General features: G+C 50.1%; 1 protein-coding gene across 1 annotated transcript in view; it reads right to left on the bottom strand.

Moving 5' to 3' along the window:
* LOC128274670 (neural-cadherin-like) overlaps window positions 1-20,022 on the bottom strand; it is a 105,235-nt gene extending 85,213 nt beyond the window's left edge. The window contains exon 1 of the mRNA XM_053012938.1: window positions 19,920-20,022. Coding sequence (XP_052868898.1) covers window positions 19,920-19,953 — 34 coding nt within the window. The 5' untranslated portion in view covers window positions 19,954-20,022. The remainder of the gene's footprint in view (window positions 1-19,919) is intronic.
* Window positions 20,023-20,361: the final 339 nt, after the last annotated feature.

Below are 20,361 nucleotides of genomic sequence, written 5' to 3'. Positions count from 1 at the left end.
TACCTGCTGAATGTCGCTCATCAGTCAATGTTCTCGTAGGTCCTCGCTATAGCTTCCGGTCAATCGATGGGTTTTTGTTTCATCCTTACCTAGAATGAGGATCAAAGGGAGAGAGAAAGAGAGAGAGTTACAGAACGAACGCACCATAAACGCGCCGGAGAATCGAATTTTCCACACTGCACTTGATTACCATGTGCCAATCAATGATGAAAGGTTCCGTGTTTCCCGCCCCATTTCCCCCCTCCGAAAACACCGTCCACTGTCGAGCGCAAAGTGAAAGATTGGGCAAACTTATTTTGAGTGCAACGTAGGTTGCGACGAGATGAAATGGGAGCTGCAAATGGTTGGAAACGAACCCGAAAAAAAAAACCCGGACAACAACTATACACCGGAAATGGTACAAAAGCGGCTCGATTCAACGGAACGGGGCACACACAAGTGTGCTGCTGATTTGCATTTGCGGCCCGGTTTTTCCGGTCTTCCGAACGGTCCGGGGTTCGGGTTTTTTGTTCGGGCGGTGCCTCTCGATTGCTGATTTCCTGTTTCGGGAAGGTAAAAAAGCTTGATTTTCATAAACGAAATCGAATTAGCTTGTCCTGGCCCAAGGACGATCGGAGCAAGAAAACGCTTGATTGCTGGACTGCAAAGACGGACATACCGGAAGTGCCGCCCGGAGCCCAGAGCTGCTGACCAATCAGGTTTTGTCAGGACGATTGGTGTCAGCCGGACGCCAGACGCTCCGGAGGCGAGCGGAATCGAGCCCAAAACCAAGAAACTCGATTATCCTCAAACGCCTTCGGATGGTTCAAAGCCACGCCACGCGCTCCGCCAAGTTTCACCGGGAACCAAAAAACGAAACGACCTACTCAGCTATCCGGAGCAACTTCGGAGACGGGAACCGAAAAGCCATAATTACGTTGGGCACATACCTGACGAAGCGAAGCACTGGTTCCACTTTTTAACTCAATTCCCACCCATCCGGTTCTCCGGAGGACCCCGTTTCTCAATTGCGAAATCCCCGGGGTTTCGTTTCGGAAACGGCAAACGGATTGAAATTGGTCCAGCCAGCATAAGGAGCCAGCGTCGGTCGGTCGGTCGAATGTGCTGCGGTGCGGTCTGTCGGTGGAGCTTGGCACGGATTAAAAGCCGTCGCAATCAGTGCACCCAAGGTGCGCCTGCCAATCATTTGCCGGGCTTTTCTTGCGGCCAAAACCACTCATCGGCCTCATTATCGCATTCGGGATGCCGGCATGGCGGTACCGTTAAGACCCCCGTTTCCGAGGCGAATGTGGGCTTCAGAGAGTGTCAATCATGCGCGGTTTGCTCCACCGGGGGGGGCTGGGTTCCCGAGCGCTCGGGATCAAAAGTCAACAGATAGACAACGCCTAGACACGACGACGAAACATATAAATAAAGATTTCCCGGAGCCACCCCTCGACGCCTCGGGCCCCTTTGCCCAACACCGGGCTTACCGTGAAAAGGGACCGAGCGGTTTTTCCGGCACAGCGACCGCCGGTCTATCGGCAGTTTTCGGACCATTAGCCGAGGAGCCGGGACCGGTGGCACGTGAAGACAGTGCAGGCGCTTCGGAGGCTTATCTGATCCTTTTTTTTTTGTTTTCCCCTCACGGAACAAATGATCCTCTGGTCGGGAAGTTTCTTCCCTGAATTTCTTTGACAGTTTCTTAGACACATCGAGGAGCGGCCGGCTCTGGACGGACGCCGCAGAAGTTTGCAGACGACCAATGTCCCTTTCTCAAAACGGGCAATCTTCAATTATGGAGCAAGCGGACGGAAACCGCTTTCGTTTTATGTTTTCCACAGTTTCTCAGCAGAAAACGTGGGGGGGGGGTCCCTCGTCCGGACCCCCAGCCGCTCGGGGCGCCAAACTGCGAATGATTTTATTCATACGCAAATTTAAGGCAAATCTGCGCCTTTTTTTTACTTTGGTCCGCTCAACTCAACGTGACACCCGGAATTAAATTATTTTTGAAAGCTATGCAGTTTCGGTGGAAAAAAGTTGTGTCCTTCAGCTCAGGTCCTGGCCCGTTTCACCGGACTCAGCTCGAAAGCGCATTCCGTTCCGGCGGCCCCACCAACGGCCCCCCCCCGCTCGGGTTCGCATTGTTATTTCGATCGCTTTTAATTGGACGGTTGGCATGTTTTGTCCTTTGGCAAAGCCCAGGACACCCGTACACGAGCATCACAGAGGCTGCTCGCTTGGCGGTCGCAAGCAGCCGGTAGGCAGCAGTGCTTCGATCATCGCTGCCGGCCGGGACGGGGGTTCGGGAAGGGCCAAAATCACAATCCCACAAACGGGGTCAAGAAAATGAAAATCGTTGGAAAAGCGATGCGACGCTACGGCGAACGTCCTCGCCGGAACCGGCTCGCAAACTGGCTGGCCGCCCGGCCGGACACCGTTTACGGTCCTCGGTTTACGTTTTCATTATTTTCCACTCCGTCGCAGGAGGTCAAGAGGGTGGGTGGCCGGTCCATCCGATGGTTAGCCGTACCATTTTCTGGACCTTCGCATACGTATGTTCGTTCGGTGGCGTTCAATGGTGGTGATGGTTGTAGAAAAATTGGAAATCAAGTGCCCGGTTCTCCACGGGGACCAGATCCTGGAGCACCGAAACACGGGTCCCGGTTGTGGCGGGTTCCCTGGACGGTTTCCTTGCTTTCGATGTTTCGGTGGGCCGAAGGTTGTTCAATCCACCGTCGCACCGGTGATCGCAGTTTTATGGCGAATGGCTTTGATTGTCGTAATTGTTGTCGGCCACCGGCCAATGCTAGCGGCTTTCCTTCGGCTAAGCGCCGCGGTGGTGGTCATCCGGGAGGGACTGGTTTTACCGCAAGCCCAACCCACCGCCGGCAACCGGTGCTTGCTTTAAAACGGTTGTTAAATTTACGCAGCCATAAGCTTTTTTATGGCTCATCATCCACGGCCGAGCCAGGATGCCGAACCGATGCTCGGGTCTCCCTTCGTTCGTTCGCTGGAGGGCGGAAACAAGTGTTTTAGCAATGATTTCTATTGACAGGTGAAGTGCACGCCGTATCCTTGCGAAGGCCGTGGGGTCGTAAAGGAACATCCGGCCGGCTGCTTGGTGCTGCGGTCGAAATAATTGGGAGGTTTTACGACTTATTTAAATAAGAGCAGTTCATACGTTCACTCACTCAACCCCCGAGTGACCGCACCGAGCGGTTGTAGACCGAACGAGGACAGTGTCAGCGGACCATATTAAGTGGGATAAAATGAATAAAATTGTTATTTTATAGTGCACAATATAATCCAACATTAATCATTCCATTGTTGCCGTGTTGCAGGATTGTTGCGAATCGAGCCGGAACGAGCGAGGTATGTGTTTACTCTCTGCAACACTAGCAGCCAAACGGCGAACTTGGCGAGGGAAAATGAAAGGAAAAAATTACACCGGAAAGGATTTGTTGTGTTAACATGATTCGTTTAATTAAATACCCTGGCCCCGATGATGGAACCGGGCGCCCGGTTGATCCCTAGTTTGCTATTTTCCGCCCGGCTCGAGCGATGCTTCATATAATTAATTCCAAAGGATGCCCTTACTCCACCGTAGCACCGGCAGCTCGTTTTAATTTGTTTCACTTTCAACATTCACTCGTCGTCGTTGCCGACAATAAAACGCAACACTATTGATTGAAGATTTACGATTCCATAAACCGTCGCCGTGACTCTAGGCCGGTGACCCAATCGAAACGCGCGTTTTAATCATATTTGGAAGCTTTTAAGAATTAGAAGCACTCAAAGCGTTTGCGAAAAGAAGAAAGTGGTCTATTTTTTGGGCTTCGTTTTATTTCGCTTTCGGCACGCCATTTCAAAGCTGGTGCTGCTGGTGAAGTTTTGGCCGAGATTACGACTCAATCCGGTAGATACGCACATTTTTGCGAACCGAACGCCGCAACGGTGATTGAATGAAATTCTCCCGAAAAAGGTACGCCCATGAGCATGAAGGCTCTCGATGTGCGCGACGGACGGAAAATGTTGCCACAGCGTGGGAAAATTAAATTATTAAAACCGGCGGCCAGTGGACGGCACGAGACCGGCAGGTTGGGGTGGCGTGGCCGGGTCAGGATCGAAAAATATCTCCTCCTCAAACAACGGCGGTTACGGCAGCACCAATTTCTATCATGCGTTTGCTTAATGCTATTCTGTCCGACGTCAGCGATCCGTCCATCTGCCCAGCACCGGTCCAGCCGAATGTCGAAAGGACAACGGCAACGAATGACCATAATAAGCAAACGAAATTGAACCTAATTTAAATCTGGAAAAGTAATTTTAGTCGAGCACTGCGGGAAAGGACCGCGGACCACTTTTTTGGTTCAGTTCCGGCGCTCGGCTGTCGGCAACTTCTGGGTCCGCGAAAACAATGCTAATAAGGGGCCAAGTATCTGGGTGGCCTCCACAAGAAACCAACTCCCGCAGACCATGCGCTGGCGGTACCGGGAAAACAGTTCAGTACTGGCATCCGTTGCTGGGAGCCGTGCGGTTCCCGTCAGACAGCTGGTTGAATGATCCGCCAAGGCAAAGTCCTTAGCGACAGGGCGTCACGTGGTGAGCGGGAAGAAAATGAATGAACTCCCCTCGCCGGCGACGGGTGATTGAATGCGGTTCATCGCACGAAGCGCCATTAAATATCGCTTTGTCAAAGCCCAGTTAATTTGCGTCCCACAACGCAAACCAAAAATATTGCGCACAACCAAACTTCAGCTTTAACTTTAACTTAATGACCCACAAAAACGTGCTCAGCTCGTAGGCAAGAAGAGTTTTCACCTCAAGGAGATCGGTGATCTATTTGTGGTCCTTAATTTTATGCGGGATTCAGCTCAGGATTCCGGATGGGGTCGGTGAAAGTAAGAATAAAACAGTCCCTCGGCGCCTGCTCCGGAGCTGGCGGCCCGGAAGGGATTGTTTGCGAAATCAATTAAATTTCCTCCTCTGTCCACAATGGCCGGCGAATCGGTACAAATTGCTACCGATCCCACGAAACCCCTTTCTGTCCGTGTTTCGTGGGCCAACCAGCAAACAGCCAAAAACCTTACACCGTTGGCCGACTGGCTCCACTTCTTATCGGCGTGCTTCGATTAAGGAGCTGTAGTTTCGATCCCTGGCGGTCGGTGGGGCAGCGAGTAATTTTCTTTAATTTGCCGATCCCCCCTCCCGCGTTTGGGGCGGATGGTTGGGAAAACAACTTCCTGCCGGCTTGTTGTTCTCGTTAATCGATTTTAGCACCGTCATATTTGCCACTGGGTGTTAGCCTTTTCGCCAGCTCCGGCTCCGGCTCCCGACGAGCTTTCTCAATCTTCATTAGACGCCGACACGATGAAGGAAGCAATCGGTTCCGAGGCATCCGATCCGTAGCGGTCCGGCCCCGGAATCGGTCGTAAGCCGGAACCGGAGCCGGCGCGAGAAGCATCTTCTAAAATGTCGAGTGCCATTAAACTTAATAAGCCAAACGAACTGATAATTATGTAATTCGAGTATTCTCAAGTGCAGGCAAAGTCGCGCCTTTTGGTCGTCCTGGGCGCTCTCTCTCGTGGCGCTAACGACGGAAACTGAACACGAAACAAGAGCCAATTTGTTTGTGTCGGCCACGATTGCGTCCGGAAAGTTGACTGCAAACGGAACGGACGACCAACCTGGTCGCAAAGGTGCCTAAAGGCGGCTGTCACGCTGTCATTGTAGGGGATAATTGATATCGGGACTCCGAAACGGACCGGCTCGGGCGGACTGTTGGAAGAAGGAAAGTTTTACATAGTTCTTACATTTAATAATTGTACCGTGTCTTAGTCGAAGCCATCTCTCGGAATGTGTTGATCGTTTCGGAGTCAAAAGTTTTGCTGGTGGTTAATGAGAACAGTTTATAAACAGAAAGAAAGGCGGATAGTTTGAAAATAAGTTAAAACAAATAAAATTGAAAAAAATTATCTTAAAGGACAACTAGTGTCGGAGATGAGATGGCGATCGGCTTGTCCGTGCTATAGTGCGATGTTTGATGCATACCTTTCCTCATTTGCAATGCTGTTAATGCAGTGTGCGCCATTATACGAATTTTCATCGTAGTTCGAGGCAGAGTAATGGCATTATTTCTAATGCACGATCACTCGGCGAACCAAACATATACGGTCCATTAAGATCGCCTTCGATTGGTGTGACCGGTGGAGCGGACTTCAAAGGATCTGCTGGTGCAAGTGACGGGAATTTAGAAAAACACAGCCAACGAACCCACCATTCAAAGCGAAGCGTCGTCTCGACGAGTTCCGCTCGACTACAGTTCCACGCGAAAGAGCTTTTCCCAAGGGCGTCGATTGAATGGTGCAACGGGGTTGTGCTCGACCGCATCACCTAACACACGGTTTTCCCCGGGAAAATGTCTTCCGCCTCCCGGTCAAACTGTGCCTCTGACGGCCGGCCATCGTGCCAACGTGGTCAGTGTTTGAGGAAGAAAGCAAAGCAAACATCAATCTCGAAATGAATTACGGCGGTGTGGCGTGGTGTGCCGAGGACACCAACGACGGCGATGGTTGAACCGCCGAAAACATGACATTTGCCCGTGTGCCAAGCCCCTGCCCCTGCGGCTCGCTGAGTGCGCAATATCATCACAGATTGATATGTCGAAACGGTAGATCGCGAGCCGTTTTGTTTCTTTTTTTTTCTGGGTGTCCCGTATTTTGGCCCGAATCTAGTCTCCTTCCGCAGAATCAGGTTGCACAAGACTCACAACAGGTCCTTTCGACCGTCGACGAGCACCGAACACCGAACATATGCGCCGCCGATAATGTTAGAACCGACCGCAAACACAGAAAGCGCCGGCCGTGGCGCGGTCCTTTTGGTTTGAAGTCGGGCTAAAAAAGCCCAAAACAGCTGGGACCGTATCGAAGCTTCCGATCGTTCCGCTGGACCGCTCGTTGCCGGAGTCGTGTTTGTTTACGGACCCTACCCAGGGCCGCCGGTGGTCGGCTAATCAAAAGTCACATCCGCCGGTGCACTGGCACCGGCATGATGAAACTGGCACTCGAGCGATTGCATTCCGGGCCGGGACGAAAGTGAAGCAAATCAACCGGCGATATTTGTGTCCGACCCGCTGTTGAGGGGGGAGGGAGGGTTCCAATCAAAATTCACATACATATATTTATATTGCCCGGCCGGTGCGCGGTTTTCCAAAGTTTATCCCTTCGCTCATAAATACCGGGGCCGGTTGCGGTGCACTTTTGCGTTTCGGGTTACGAACCCTTTGTGCGAAGGTGACGGCGACCGGTGGCAGGACATTCTGCTGCTGATGGGATCACGGTGCAGCACTCCAAAAGTTATACGATTCGGTAGCGCGGCTGTCAGCGGCATCGTACCGAAAAAAGGACCTCAGGAAACAAAACAACCCAAGCAGCGTATGACGAGAGCAATCGAATGAATTGCGTGCTGCGTCCGCCGAGGTCGTCACAGTTGAGGTGGGCCGGTTGGCAGCAGTTACCTGTCGTTGACGGATCTCCCAGTGAGCTTACTGTCACACTGAACTGTGTCCTTCACGCGCTACACACCGTATTATTGATGTCCGCGGCGAAAAAGACACATGGAGTTTCGCAGCAAACATGAGCTGCTTGCGAGTCCGAAAGACAGTCTTTTTGAGCGAAACTCGACGTTACCATTCACACTTTGCTTTCCAAAGGCTGCATTTCCATCGGTTGTATCGTCTTACACGCTTCTCGGCACTTACGGTGCAACACAAGCGAACTCGGGTGCAATCCTCTCTTCGCGTTGAATATCATTTATCTTGCATTCTCTAGGCTCTAAGCACGACTGTGGCAGCGCTCTGAAAATAAAAGTCCTGCGAGAAAGGCGAAGGATAAGTGGTTTAGGTGTACGTGCGTACGTTTCTGTGTTCAACCGACGTTCAAGGACACTTGAGCCGAGCCAATGGCAGGCACATTTGTAATTTTAATGCCGCTCCGTAACGCTAGACTGTGAAACTATGGTGCGCACTGCAAATACCATCCGGAAAGAGTTGCAATGCACGATTTTTTCATTACATTTCCTGCAGCTAAAGTTCATAAAAGGCGAGGTTTGTGGAGCTTAAAAACTCCACTTCCGCTGTTACAACGAACGTCAGGGGCATTGACAAAGGTTGAAATGAGCGAAAACCAAAAAAATGCGCCACTCAACCTCCGGCAATTTCGAATGCATACGTTCCTTCTGTCTCCTTTTTTTCTGTTTCGGGCGAATTGAAATTATCTGCCATTCCCCGGGTCCTGCTCTTGTTTGCCAAAGTGCAGAAGCGAGCGAGCAGGCGAGAAAATTGACCATTTCCTACGGTGTAATACATAATTTACGGTGCGACGATGATTGAAATCGGTTGAAAAGTACCGCAGCGCCGCCGGAACGAATGTCGGACCGGGGATTCCGGGGCTCGCGCGCGGCTGCGATTTTTGTTCCATTTTACTCCGCTTGTTGGCTTGTTGAACCGATACATTCTCGTTGGTGATTGGCACGCGCGAAAATCATGGTGAGCTATAAATTTTCAACCACTTCGCGCCGTACCCCGGACGGCGGGACCCCATCATCGAAGGCCGGGCGCCGCATGTTCAATCCATTCGAATTGAGGTCGAAGAAAGCGAATGAAGGGTACGATTGTTTTTTCCTTTTTCCATTTGGGCGCCCGCACACGATGGATTTCAGTCCGCCAGCCGGGCCTGGCGTGTGGAACGGAAGTGGGCGTGAAGTGGGTGAGGAAAATGCAGAGCAGCGATGATAATGTATTCAAATTATAAGCAAATATTTTCCCTCGTTTTCCCGTCGGACCGAGAGATGTGGAGGCGCAATGAAAAGCGACTCATCCGGCCTTCACCGTGCGCTCGTTGCCATTTCCCGTTGCCATTTGGCGCTGGTCGGCTTCGAGAGGGACGCCCGGCAGGCCCCCCGCCCACCCGATAATTGACAGTGCGATTTGGCAGCGGGGCCAGCCAGGGGCTGCGGGGCTGCTCGGGCCGTGCCGATGGCTTAACCTGCGAAATGAAATGTGGAACCGTGCGGCGTGCGAACCATCAAAGCATCCGGAACATCCACATCGCGTAAGGAAGCATAAATCTTGCGCGGGCGGCCCACACCGGCCAGCGCAAGTTGGCGCAACAAATGGTAAAGCGTTTCGACATAAATTTGCCGGCTGGGCAAACTTTTAGACCCATTTGGTGCCACGGGGTTTTATGGTCCCCGCCAATAAAAATGGCGATTCCGCGGGCGTCAGGCGCTTCAGCTCGCCGTCAGGTATTCCGTAATAATGGGCGTTCGCGCGCGCGCGCCCCATGGAACCCTAGGCCCCGTCCGAGGTCCACGTCCGCAATTGATGTCGGTCACTCTCGGTTCGCGCTCGGTAAGGGTTCTGGGTGTGCCGTTTCTGTTTTTTTCTTGTTTTTAAGTGGGCCCGCTAGTGGGTTTATGGCCGGGTAATTTCGGTGATCCGCACTCCAGTTAGCATAAATTGGCCAACGTCAAAGATGCTTCTGAGGGTAGGATTTCGGTTCGGTTTTTTTTTTGTTCCGAGGTGGTATGTTTGTCGGCGCGGCTTTTAATGGCTGCTGCTGTGGTTCGTGCAAAAATTTGGACAACCCGGCGAATGATGGAAAGTGTTTCTATTCAAATGAAATCATTCTCTACGTTGCCGTAAAACGTTGAAAGCAGCATGTCTTCTTACCAAGTCTGAGAAAGAGTCTTTGGTCCCAACTTTCTTTGGTCTTTGGTTAATTGTCATACATTCGATTATATAATATAATATATTCGGTGTCCGAATGAGTGAAATTTCGTTCCTGTAAAGAAGTTGTAGTAGCTATTTCTCTGCGTACTCTCGTAAGTACGAAATTTGAATCAATTTCCATCGTCCATGAATTCGTTATGAAAGTGAACGAGTTGAGAACGAGAAATTTGCAAATCACTTTATTATGAGCACACACACAAGTCGGATATTAGCCCAGTCTTTTCCGACTTAGAAAGTGAATACCTGCCTGATGAGGATTTAATCAAAACGATGTCGGTCCTGGGTCCAGGCGCATAGCTATTAGTATCAATGAAGGAAGGATTACCGTGCATGCACACTCATGTTTCATGCACTCACCTGTTATTGCAAAACTTCGGACATTGCCCATCGAGCAGAATTTTCCGAGAGTGATCATGATTGATTCTATCCACAGGATTACACTTCCGGACCGTGGCGTGTTTGAGGGGATGTGTTTGTGCTCTTTGAATAGGGAAATCGTTTGTTTCAACGTGTGTACCCCGAACACGAACTGCACGCTGAGCTCGCAAAGATTCGGAGTAAGTTCTTCGGTGGCATCGGTCCTTTCGGCATCAAAAACAGAAACTCGATATTCACCGATGTGTGATCGGTGAGCGGATAAGGTGCGTTTCATAATTGCTGTTGTGGCTGAACCCGAAACATTCGAGCAGACTTTTAATGCGAGAGTCGATTAGGATCGCAAGCCGTGCTACATTTTGATTTTGGTTGCCTGTTACGCCTTGTGCTGTGAGCAGGATTACGACATGTAATCAGTGTGCGGCCCCTAGGGTTCGATTTGCTTACAGGTTTAATAAGTGGCCCCGACGATCCCCCGATGGTGCCCCGATTGTTTCAAGTACTTTCGAAGTGCATCTGTATTTGGTCTGGTATTGGGATTGGTTGAAACACGTAGTTTCGGTACTTGTCCTGTGCAACTGAAAATGGACTCGGACGCCCTCATCGGTACCATCTGTAGCGCCCATCTTCCGACGGCAACTTGTTGGCCAGTCTCCCTTCCTCGATTTAAATCAAATTCATTTCAGATAAAATGATACTGTCTCTCTGGTGCTCTTTACCAAAACCACCATTACTCGGGGGCACCATTCTTCGGGACGATTTTTTCATCGCATCTTCAATGAAGCACCCCTGAGACACCGGCCATGAAACCTGTACCGAGTTCCCAACGCCCTTGCCTTTGAACTCAAATTTGGTCTCCATGAAAACCGAACCCCAACCGGTCTTTGGTGGTGGTGGTGTTCTTTTCCAGTTCATTCTCTGTAGAGCGCCTGCGGCCGAGATTGACAGTGTTTTTCACAGAAGTTACTTTCACACCGAGCTGCCAGCCAAGTGGTGCTCTTTGCCGAGGACGCGCCAGCGAACGGCAGACGGCGGCGGTTATTACGATTTAACTACACCGTCCGGTCGTCCCCACGCGGAGAACCCTTTCTTTTGTGAACCTCAAAGGCTCTCGGGAAAAGTGGCGACTTTTCCGGGGTACGCCGCCGCGGCCGCCGCCGGGTGGTAGGGCAAGACAGATTGGGGCTATGTACGAGCTCCAATTCAATCTAGTTGATAAAATCTTCACATTCTCCTCGCTCAGCGATACGGGCTCGCGAATGGGGAGTTTTTTTCTGTGCGCCCGGTTTTTCGGTCCCCGTTCCATCGGAATGAAGGCAAGAAAAGGCGCCATATAATTCGCCGGAAACGGGCAGGACCGCGGAAATGGACAGCCGGGCCCCGGAGGGCAGCTTTTCAGCGCTGGGCTCCGCGACGATAGAGTCGCGGAACGCCCGCGGATGGCTGATAGTTGCTATTACCACCGCCGCGAAGTACTGCAGTAGACGGGAAGTTGATTCAAGCTCTTCCGGACTCCTAACCCGTGCTGGGGCTAGTGGCGTCACGACTCGCTGTTTGGCAATTTTGCTACATAAAAGGACGACGCCGGAAAATAAAAGCGACGGAAAAGCGGATCATCCACTCACCAGTGTCCCGTTCACCCAAACCCGGTTACGTTATCCGGCGAGGGAATGAAAATGCTGCACCCCGCAGCCAGTCACCAGTCAGGGCGCATTCTTCGGTGGGTGACATAATTTGCTTCATCTCGTAATCATTTCGCTATCGGCACAAAAGTGGCGGATGAAATATTTGGCCACACTCTTCGTTTGCCACATTTCAACGACTTGTTTTTTTTTTCTCTGTGCTGTCGTCGCTCTTGTGGCATGAAATTAAAACGATGTCGCTCGATGGTAATCCGACTGTGACGTTCGTTAGATTACACCACTTCCGAAAGTTATTCATTTTAACCCAATTCTCACGTTTTGAGCTTGCCCGACTCACGCCCAAAACCGCAAGCTTCGTTTCGGTGGCGACCAAAATCGATACCCGCAAATCAACTGGCCCCTTGTTTTGGCACCAACCGTCACGAAAAGGAATCCGTTGCATGCGGAAGGAGGCCACTGGGCCACTGGGCGGGCACCAAACCCCCACGCGATTGTCCAACCGAAAACCACCGAAGCGTGACCAACGTGACAAAACGAATACTTTTTAATAAAGTCATAAAAAGTAGTACCCATGCGCCCTCCGCAGGCCTGGCGTCTGCCCGAAATGTTGTACACCCTACCCCATCGGGTTGGTGGAGAAAAAAGTACATAAAACCAGCCACCCAAATGGGGCACGGGAAAGTGGGCAGCGCGCTCGAGGCCCGCAGCGAGGGACGGCTGGAACAGCAAAAGGAATCGATTGCCATGGATTTCAGGGTTTTATGGTGGAATAAAAATATCATCAGCTTAATCACCAGTCCATAAAAAGTCAACGCCAACCATTAAACCGGAACACGGGCACACTGGCCTTCGGGAGAGCTTCCGGCTGGGTGGAGCGTCACCGAAGACCGACGCAAACAAAAATGAAAGCTCCAGCGCACGGCGTAAGGGACAAGGGCAAGCATCGCTTAAGACCGACGTGGTGACGAGGTACGCCAAAAACAGGGTGGAGGCGAAAAACATATTCAGCCCGCTCCGTACCGCACACAGGACGCATCAGCGCGGTGGCACCCGGGGAAGTCATTAAATTTTCACACTCTTTATGGCGCACGGTTTTGAAGCTGCGGCCGATATCGATGGCGAACGCGTCGTCTTTTCCCATCAATCGGTTCCTGGCTGGCTTGTTGGTTGATTGTAATTTTTTTCTTCCCATTTCCCTTTCGAACGCTCCGTGGGTCCTTCCTTCCGAGAGCCCCGGCCTAGAGCTGGCCTTCCGGTCTGCCGTTTGATGGCAAAGTGGATAGACACAGCATCCCTTCGCTCTGGAATGTGTTACAAGCTAGCTTCCTGCGCAAGTTGGCGGTGGTCGGCGGAGCACGCTGAATGGACTATGTCAGCGAGATGAGTTTCTTAGAGCTTTCTTGGCCGCGTATCTTTTTGCTGCCAAAGACACAAGGATAATAAACAGAGTGCAGCGAGAAACCGCTGTGTTGGTCACAAAATATTTCACAAAAACGAAGCTCGTTTGCTTGGAACGAAAAAATGGCTTATTACTTCACATTTTGTACACGCGGAATTTTTAGGAGTCTGTTCGTGGCATCCGTTCCGAAGAAGATGGATAGCAGAGCCATTCTATGAAGGAATGAAATTTTTCTTTCCTTCTGGTGCAATGCACACCGAATATTTGCATGGAAAAGAAATGAGGTCTAATCGTAAAAAAATGGCACAACAATATGTTCAAGCCTAGTTGGCCCGGTACGTACCTAGGACGAATAGTTTAAGGATACGTTCAATCTTAGCAAAAAGGTTCACCATCAGCGTGATGTTTTTAAAGAGATGTTGTGGTAAACATCATAACTGACAGCGTTTGATTATGTATGTAAGTAATAAGTAATAAGTATACGAAATATGAATCAATTTCTGTAATAAATGTTTTATTTTAATAAATAATAAGAACTTTAAAGACCGTTTCAAAAAAAAATGTAGACATAGATATACTGCATTGAGTAGGGACTATTTTAATGGTAAGGACCTAAATTTAGAAGAATAGAGAAAGATTTTCGAGCTATCTTCGTGCTCCCGATAGTTTTAGGCCACAGTAGCAAACAAAATAAAGTTTAAGTTTAATAAATAACAAACTTTCAAATTCTTCCAGCATGTCGTAGACAAGTCTTCTACAAAAACTGCAGAGCTATTATGGTTTTGTTAAATAAAAAATGCTTTCGAACGTATGTGCCTTCAGTTGAGTGGCGAAACGCCCATCAACGCACTTCATTCAAGGTTCGGCAGTTCGCTCCTTTCAACATTTTCGAGCCGACAGTTCACAGTTCACCATCGAACCAACCGTCGACGGTGACAACCGTTGAACGCGTTACAGCAAGCGTTGTGAAAAGAAATTTGAAAAAAAGGACGAAACACCCTCATGACCTCGATGGGAGTGCGAATGGCACTGATTTCCATGTTGCACACAGGGCATGTTGGTGTTAAAACTTGTGGCCCACTTTTTTTGCCAACCCCAGAACATGTCGTTCACGGGACATCTCGCAGCGCAAGGGCGTAAGCTTCGAACGACAGCTCATGTTGGCGGCCGACTGACGAACTTGTCCCTCTCTAGTTCGACTGCCAAGGATGAATGCTTAACTTCCCGAAAACTGGCCGGCTGCCCGGGTTGGGTTTTCGGGGACGGGGGACGATATTTTCTCGTCATCGTCCGGCAGTTGGAGTGCCATCGGATGTCATTGTCATCGCCGTCGGTGGCCACAGCAGAAAGTGCAAATCACACACCCCAGTCCACTGCAAACACTGGTGATGTGTTGGGTTCGAAGGCTGTGCCCGGTCCTTTTTGGGTTGCCCGGTCCGAATGCGAGAGGAGCGTTTGATTTGATTGCGCAAATGGACGGCCTGGAGGCTGGAGAGTTTCAGCGTGATTGCGATAAATTCATAAATATTAAGCATAATTCCAATACGCCCATAATTCAACCGATGATTGAGCGTATATCCTGCCCAATGAACGTCCGCCGGGATCCGCCGAACCGTACGGGCCGACATATGAAGGGACTTTGGCGTCGAGTGGAAAGAAGAAATCAATTCCATTCCCTGCACTGACCAGTGCAAGGCCGGTCAAGACGTGTGCGGAGCCATTTCGTGGCCCTCATCATATTAGGGGGCCAATTTTGAGTGGCTTTTACGCACGATGGGTCGTAACGAAACGACGAAAGGATCGGTTCCCGTCCAAAGTATCCGACTTCCTTGCGAGGGTTCGCGCTTCTTTGATTGATTGATGACGTGGTGTTCGGTTGTGGCGTTCTACGGTTTACGACGGGGGTTTTATTGGTTCCTTTCTACTAGCATCACTGTTGTTGCCCGTTTGTTAGTGCTCATCAAGGCACGGGTTTTTGTCCACGTGATTTGATAGCTGCACGAGTCCACCGTGGTTCTGGCGTACGTCAATCTCAGTCAGTACGGGGAATTTGTAAATCAAAACTGCACACTTTAGGGGTAGATCGATGGTGTAACTGTGTACATTACACGCACTGCTCAACTGTTTGCTTATTTGTTCGATGAACCAACGTGGCGGAATGGAAAAAGAACACGCTAATGTCACCTGTCAAAGCAGACCGCTCGTGACGGCTTGGTGAAAATTTAAACCACGCCAGCGACCGATTCTTAAAGCGTATCTATGTCACGCCCGACAGTAATTATTCTGTTAATTTCATAACAGAGATTATGACGCGAGCTGCCATCACCAATCAATCAAACCGCACGTGGTCTGTGGCCGTTTCTGTGGACCGTTCGGCCTGAATGATTGATTTGTTTGATGCAAAATACGTGGCGCCCGCGCCATGACGAAGGCTGTTTGGCGAGTCTTTAGCGCTAACCACGGTGACACGGTGTGTGTACGTGGGAATAGTAACTAAAAAATGTCCGTTTCAGTGGCCCACCCCAGCAGGACATTAAATTATATTCATCACCCGAAACGCGGCGTGAGGCGAGTGAATTTTCAACAACATTCCGGCAGAGCCGAGACGACCGGCACCGAAAGTTTCAACATTCCAGCGTCCGATCGTGGCCACAGTATGCTCGAGCGTCCCATAAATATCGCAACGAGCGTTGCATATCAATTAATTATCGTTATTCAATTACCGTCCTCATAATTAATTTCGATGATGATTCACCTTTATTGTGACAACGGCTCGAATCATCATAAATTGGGAGCGCGAGAGCGATTTTCCGAGCACTGCGCATGGCGTTCGCTCGTCGGTTCCGGGCCACAGACCGCAGGCGGCACCGAAACCGTGTCACGATCACGCGTCACACACTGCATGGCCCTTCGTCACGATCGGCCGATCGACGGCCCCGTGGACGCTCATTATCGCTACGCGTCTCACGCGTTGTGGAATTTCCACCAATTTTGGATAAAATATATAACAACAATTACGAAGTGAAATAACTCTCTCCGCCGCACAGCGCGATGCTTGCGGTGATAGTAACGGGGTGGTACACATAGCCCGAAGGATGAACTGGAACCGCGTTTCATCACCAGGGCGCGGGTTTCATATTTCAACACACCGACCGAAGCATTATTTTTTTTCACACGATGCTCACGACCTTCAAAGTGAGGGCATGGCACGACGGCATTATTTATGCATTTATGATAATTAAGTATGGCACGGTGGGGCAACCGCAGCCCCCAGCTGCATCGGATGTCATCGAGAAACGGGCCACCGCACAACACGCCACGGATCGCTATTTATACTATCGACTCGCGCTTTCGCGTGCGACAAAAAGTTGTGGTCACTGGTCACCGTTTAACTCGTGCCGTGAGGGACAAATACATTGAATTGTTTTTGAGGCCTGGACCTTTTTGCTCATTATCATATAAATTGAGATTTGAATAGATCAAAAGTTAATCACTCTACCTCGATAATAATCATTAAATTCCATGTTTCAATCTCTCAAATCTCAAACTCATGTACAAAAAATAAGATAAACCTTTTTTAAATAAAACATTAGTCATTTCATTCACCCTTGACCCGCGAAAACAGGGAAAACTCAACAGTTGGTACAAGAAAATGACGATAGATGGCAGCACAAGTGCGTGGGAATGTTTTGCCATAATTTTGCAATTTCCCAAAAGTTGCCACAAATTATAACCATAATATGCCATAATATTCTGAAACATTCAAGAAGCTTAAAATTATGGTTCAGAGATGAGCTTTTGAGGCACGGTCCTTTTTTACGGTATAGGATCCTTTGCGTTACGCACACCTGTTGCTTCTCAGCAAAAGCTCGCACACTCAGCAAAAGCTCGACCAAAGCTTTTACAAAGAATGTGTGGTCCTTTGGAATGGAATGGAACGAATTCCACTGTTCAGCGATCCTAAAATTCAGTTTTAGTTGGCGTTTTTAAACCATTTTTTATTCTACTATTGCCGTTGTATTATTAGAAAAAAATTTGATACAACTCTCACAATGAAAGCTTCCTAATTGTGGTTTCTTAGTCCATCATTTGCACGTCATTTTTCAAGCGACATTTCAAGTTTGAAAAAATACGACTCTGTCCATCAATAATAGTAAAGAAAACAGGACAACCTCTGGACAAACTACCTGGCACCGGCTGGTGAAATATGAATGCAATTTTCGCTGTCAATGATTTGATAAGCCCCCAAATAAATGTAGTGGAAACCTCACGGCCATCAGGACCACAGCGCGACAAATAAGCCCTTTTCGCACGTTTTAAGCTCTCGCGACCTCAAACACTGAGGCCACTCCAAGCGTTGGCCGCTATCAGATTACCGGCCAGATAAGCCGGCTGTGAAGTGTCGGCCGAGAAGTTAAAATGCGGTAGGGGATCCGATTTTAAGTCTGTTGAAGTTAAGGTCGCGTCGTTCGTTCTGCGGCAACCGTTCGCGGGTTTACGTGACACTTGTCACGGACAGGTAACGGCCAAAACTTCGGCCAGCACGTTCGTATCCGCGAAATCACAAATCACGCCACGGGATTACGGCCGGTTTTGCAGATCGGTTGACGAACAGCAGCCTCGGGGAGGGGTTTCCATCGACGGCAAACGATTTTCATCCCAAGACCTGATGGTTCGGCTTAAAGCTTCAGGTGTGCTGCTGTTCACCTTTCGCCGGGCCATAGTTTCCGCCCAATTTTCGGGGGTGAATGAAAAACGCCGGCGGCGTCTGGGCCTTTCGCTGAGAAAAATCTCGCAAATGCAAATGAAGCCATCAAGGGAACTGCGAATGGTGAAGATCAAAGGAAATATTGGTCGTTCGCAAACGCCGGACGGTGCGCGCCGACTGCGAAGGACCCTTCCGTCGGGCCGGAGTTTGGCCGGATCCGGCACCGTGGAACCGTGCGCTGCACATCCCGATAAGGACGATGGGAAGAGGATGATTTTATCGTTTCTGCAAATGTTTGCGAGTAAAAGTGTGCGTATATGCGTGCCTAGGCAAGTTTTTTCTTCTCTCTCTCTCGCAGTCTATCTCTCTGGGCCACCGTAGGGAAGTGGGTTTGCTCCTCGGACGCCCGTTTCCTTCGGAAGCGGAAGGTTCCTTCTTTTCGGTCGGTGAGCTTTTTTTCACGCTCCTTCGTGAGGAAACCTTTTATGCACCCACCCAACCGGTGGCTGCCCTTTTACTACCAACCGTCGTCGCCGTCCGACGTGCGCTGACTCGTCCTTTATAACATCCTCTCACGGCCGTTGAAGTAGCGCTGGGGAGAGGAAACTTTGGAAATTCGAAGAGTCACACTGGGCGCCATTTACAGGACACGGTCATCGTCTTCGTTCACTTTTCTCGACGTCCGCGCTCGCCCACAAGTATCAATTAGGGTGGTAATTTTGGGTCCGAGATTTCACAACGCTGCAGATGCGTGAGACGGCGGTGAAAAACAGGGAGGAGTTTTCGTTTTTTTTTTCTTCCACCGACGTTATCGGGTCAGTTGAGTAAGAGTGATAATTTGAGCTGTCGTCCGGGTTTTCGTCACCATCCGTCGCTTTCGGGGCTTTAATGGTCGACCGAGCCGGGCCGGGCTCTTCGTAACTCTCGACTCCGGACGACGGCCACCACCGGCCATCACGGTGCCATTTGTGTTCGCCTTAACGACGGCCGACAGTTAAATTTGTTTTATACGCTCGTCGAGTGTTAATATATAGGACCACGGCGAACGGAACGTCATCTCGAGGAGGACCCCCGGGAAGTACTCCGGAAGCGGTAACGAGAGAGGGGCTGGGCCAGCCGGGGTGCGTTTGAAAATAAAATCAAAATGTCACCGAAGTGGAAGAAGTCCGGTAGCATGGTCCGGTATTACTTTCTTCTGGCCATCTTATCTCGGTGTCATTTTCTGCTCGACCGCCACGATCTTCTGTCACCGGCAGCCCGAGTCGTTCCGGGAGTCGCTCGTTCCCAAGGCCTGGCAACCATCTTGCTTGTCGCCTTTCGAGAGCGAGAGATGAAAAAAAACTTAAACAAACCAGAACGCTATGCGGACGCAGGACGATGATGACGGCCAACGTCCGGCGAGTGTCTTTCTTTTGATTACCATGACAAGATTGAATGAAATTCGCAATCAATTAGCTAAACGCTTGGGAGCACCGCTGGCGGCGAACCATTTCAAACTACTGGTCCCAAAGTGGACACTGGAAAAGAGCGCCTGGACTTACGGACGAGCACCGTTGCTGGAACACGTACCCTGGGCGGTTCAGGGCTGGCCATTTTGTAGCAGAGTCAGTCCGGTACTCCAACAAATGGTCTACAAACAAACAACAGTACTACAATGTTTGTACCGAGTGTCAGATTAAAATGGTCGAGAGCATGCCGCTTACTGGCCACACTGTGGTATGAATAACAATCACTGGCCACAAACCCTTCACGATGAAAGACGAACGTTCGGACATGACATGACAGTGAAGAATGTACATTTAATAAAGTCTTTTTGATGGTCTCTTGTAACTGTCGTCCAATTGATACGGGGATTGAATTTATCATTCTGTTTCAGTCTTTCATTTCCGTATCAGAGGTTCATAATGAAATGGCAAATCAGGAGTCGACGAACGTTCACTGCACTTTGTGAAAATTCAAAATTAAACACCACTCACTGAGAGCGGGGCCACATGAGTTACCCGTCTGAACGGTTCTACTTACCTATTATGATTTGCAGCAATCCAACCACATTCATTGGGATCGGCTAATGGTGAACCTTCTGGCTGCAGCATAAAAAAGAAATCGACTCGGTCCCTCGGTTTCCTCCAGCGCGCAGGATGTGGGTTGTGGGGCGACTTCAGGAGCAGACGTTTGCCGCTGGAAGCTGTAGCCGATCGCCGGGCATCGAGGTTAATGAATCATTCGAAAGTGTTCCGCTGCCGATTCACTCGCACACACACACGCTATATCCTCAAGAGGACTTTAAGGGAGCGCGCGCTCGGTTCATGCACTTTGACGCCGAGTCACTAATCGTCGCGGTTCCTGCTGGCAAACCGTTTCAAGTTTTCTTTTGGGACTTTTCATCCATACGAACACACACTCGCACAGTGGAAGTGTCTCCGATACGGCGTCTCGCCGGGCGTCGGGATCCGCGACCCGTCCA

Source organism: Anopheles cruzii, chromosome 3 (genome assembly GCF_943734635.1).
Source record: "Anopheles cruzii chromosome 3, idAnoCruzAS_RS32_06, whole genome shotgun sequence".
NCBI lineage: Eukaryota > Metazoa > Arthropoda > Insecta > Diptera > Culicidae > Anopheles > Anopheles cruzii.
The sequence above is the reverse complement of the archived record's forward strand: the minus strand, read 5'-3'. Positions and strand labels throughout refer to the sequence as shown.